General features: G+C 44.7%; 1 protein-coding gene across 1 annotated transcript; it reads left to right on the top strand.

The window, feature by feature from the left end:
- Positions 1–1132: 1132 nt before the first annotated feature.
- Positions 1133–2089, top strand: LOC308076380 (chemerin-like receptor 1; the record flags this gene model as incomplete). The annotated part of the gene is made up of 1 exon (XM_080416612.1): positions 1133–2089. One exon carries the CDS (start codon positions 1133–1135, stop codon positions 2087–2089), a length of 957 nt encoding a protein of 318 aa, XP_080272738.1.
- Positions 2090–2808: the final 719 nt, after the last annotated feature.

Genomic DNA, 2808 nt, shown 5'->3' with positions numbered 1-2808 from the left:
AGAGATCCCAGTGCGTGAAAGCTGGGAGAGCCCAATCAGGGTTCTTACCAATTTCCAAAGGCGTCCCTCAAGGGTCAATTCTGGGCCCTATTTTATTTACCTTATATATAAACAACATGGCTTTGTCTCTGGGTAGCTGTCAAGCCCATTTTTATGCAGATGACACCATCCTTTATTGCATTGCTGAGTCTGTCCAGCTGGCAACTGAAAAATTGCAGTTGGCATTCAATGCGTTTCAGGACTCCCTTAAAGAGCTGAAACTTGTACGTAATACAGGAAAAACTAAATACATGCTATTCTCTAGGGCCAGGGAAATAGATTATGATAGCCTACATATTACTACCTCAAATGGAACCATCATAGAAAGGGTTACTGAATATAAATATCTTGGAATCTGGCTTGACGAAAAATTAACTTTTAAATATCATCTAGAAAATCTTGCCTGCAAGCTCAGACAAAAGATTGGCTTCTTCTACAGGAATAAAGCTAGTTTCCCAATGACCTGTAGAAAAAGAGTCATTGAAGCTGTTGTTCTCCCTGTTTTAGACTATGGTGACGTCATCTATAGGAATGCTTCCCCTTCTACCCTCAAGGTTTTAGATTCAGTTTACCACTCTGCCCTGCGCTTCATTTCTGGTGAACATTTTAGGACCCATCACTGCATCCTAAATGACAGAGTAGGTTGGCCATCCTTGGCTGACAGGCGAAACAAACATTGGTACCTATTTATTTTTAAGGCAATTGATGGGACTTTACCATTATACATAAACTCTTTGATGGAATGGAATCCTGGAGCACATGGGACACGCTCAAATAACTGGCTGACGCTGAAAGTCCCTAGGGTAAAAACTGAACTGGGGAAAACAGCCTTTTGCGTTAGTGCCCCAACTACGTGGAATGACCTGCAGCTGAAATTTAAGATCAGTTCGCCCAAAATCTTTGATTGCAGATCTACCCACAAATATCTGTAACTGTTTTTAATTTGTTATTGATATGAATATGATGTTGTATATTTTTATATATGTTGTATTGATGTTGTACTGTGCTGTATCTCGACGACACTGCAAATGAGGGCAACCTCAATGTCTTTCGAGAATAAATAAAGGTTTGAAATGAAATGAAATGAAAAGAGATGGATCTGTCTGCTAGAAACATCAAGATCGCGTCCCTCGTCATTACAAGCCTGGTCTTTGTGCTCGGCGTGTTGGGAAATGGCGTTGTCATCTGTGTGACGGGCTTCAAAATGAAAAAAAACGTCAACACCGTTTGGTACCTCAACCTCGCTGTGGCCGACTTCCTCGTAACAGGGTTCCTGCCCCTGGGCATCACTGAGATAGCTCTGGACCACTGGTCTTTTGGCAATTTCATGTGCAAAATGGACTTTACCATTTTCATCATGAGCATGCATGTCAGCATCTACATCCTGATGGTCATCAGTGTTGACAGATGTGTATGTGTGGTGTGTCCAGTGTGGGCCCAGAACCACCGCAGCGTCAGGAAGGCGTCTTGTGTGAGTCTGGGTGTCTGGGTGCTGGGCTTGGCTCTCAGCTCCCCTTACTTCATCTTTACGAACACACGGCCCTCCTATCATGATAAAGACATCATCTGGTGCTACAACAACTTTGCACCCACCGGTGGTGGGGTCATGATCATCACTCACTTCCTCATGGGATTCGTGGTCCCTTTCACTGTCATCGTCTCCTGCTATTCTGTCATCATCTACCGGCTCAGGAATAATCGCTCGCTGGCCAGCCAATCATGTCGCCCCTTCAAAATCATAGCAACTGTTATCACCGCATTTGCCTTCTGCTGGGCCCCCTATCATTTCATGCGTCTGATTGATTTTGCGAATTTCGTGGATCAAGTGGTCACCATCGGGATCCCCATAACCACTGGCCTGGCACTTCTCAACAGCTGCCTGAACCCACTGCTGTACGTGTTCATGGGTCAGGATTTCAAGGCTGTATTCCGCAGCTCTATCCTAAAGGTGCTGGAGAAAGCCTTCACTGAAGAGCTGCCTCAGACCAACACTTCCACAAACCCAGGGAGAACCAGTCAAGAGACTGCCTTGTCTGAGACACAGGTTTAGGATTGTCTTTGAATGTACTTTAATGTGTAAATGGCTTTTCTATGGAATGGATTATCACGGCGGCAAACATTTTTGTGATTCTACGACCTACCTGACCTGGCGGAGACCTGGTTGACATGGTTGTTATTTGTACCTTTCTGCAAAGATGCACATCAAGGTTGGCTGTCAGGCATTCTAATAGTGAGTACACAATAAAACCATTCTAATGGCAACTATACAATAAATGTAAAGTTCAAATGAAACCATTCTAATAGTAACTATACAATAAATACAAGGTTCAAATAAGAGTTGTGCTCTGAGTTCTATATTTTCATTTTGCAATAAAATAAAGGCTTGTTTTAAAATACTTGAAATAGCATTATGAGTGTTTTAAATACATTGAAACAACATTCTGTGTGTTAACAGGCTAGTAAACATCCATCTCCATCCATCCATCTTCAACCGCTTATCCGGAGTCGGGTCGCGGGGGCAACAGTTCCAGCAGAGAGCTCCAGACTTTCCTCTCCTTAGCAACATTAGCAACTTCCTCCTGGGGGATTCCGAGGCGTTCCCAGGCCAGTGTGGAGATGTAATCTGCCCATCTGGTCCTTGGTCTGCCCCGGGGTCTCCTCCCAGTGGGACGTGCAGCGAGGACCTCCCTAGGGAGACGCTCGGGAGGCATCCGTACTAGATGCCCGAACCACCTAAGCTGGCTCCTTTCCAAGCGAAGGAGCAGCGAC

This window comes from Gymnoscopelus braueri, assembly GCF_963280865.1.
Source record: "Gymnoscopelus braueri genome assembly, chromosome: 20".
NCBI lineage: Eukaryota > Metazoa > Chordata > Actinopteri > Myctophiformes > Myctophidae > Gymnoscopelus > Gymnoscopelus braueri.
Note: the sequence above shows the minus strand (reverse complement) of the source record. Positions and strands in the feature narration are given on the sequence as shown.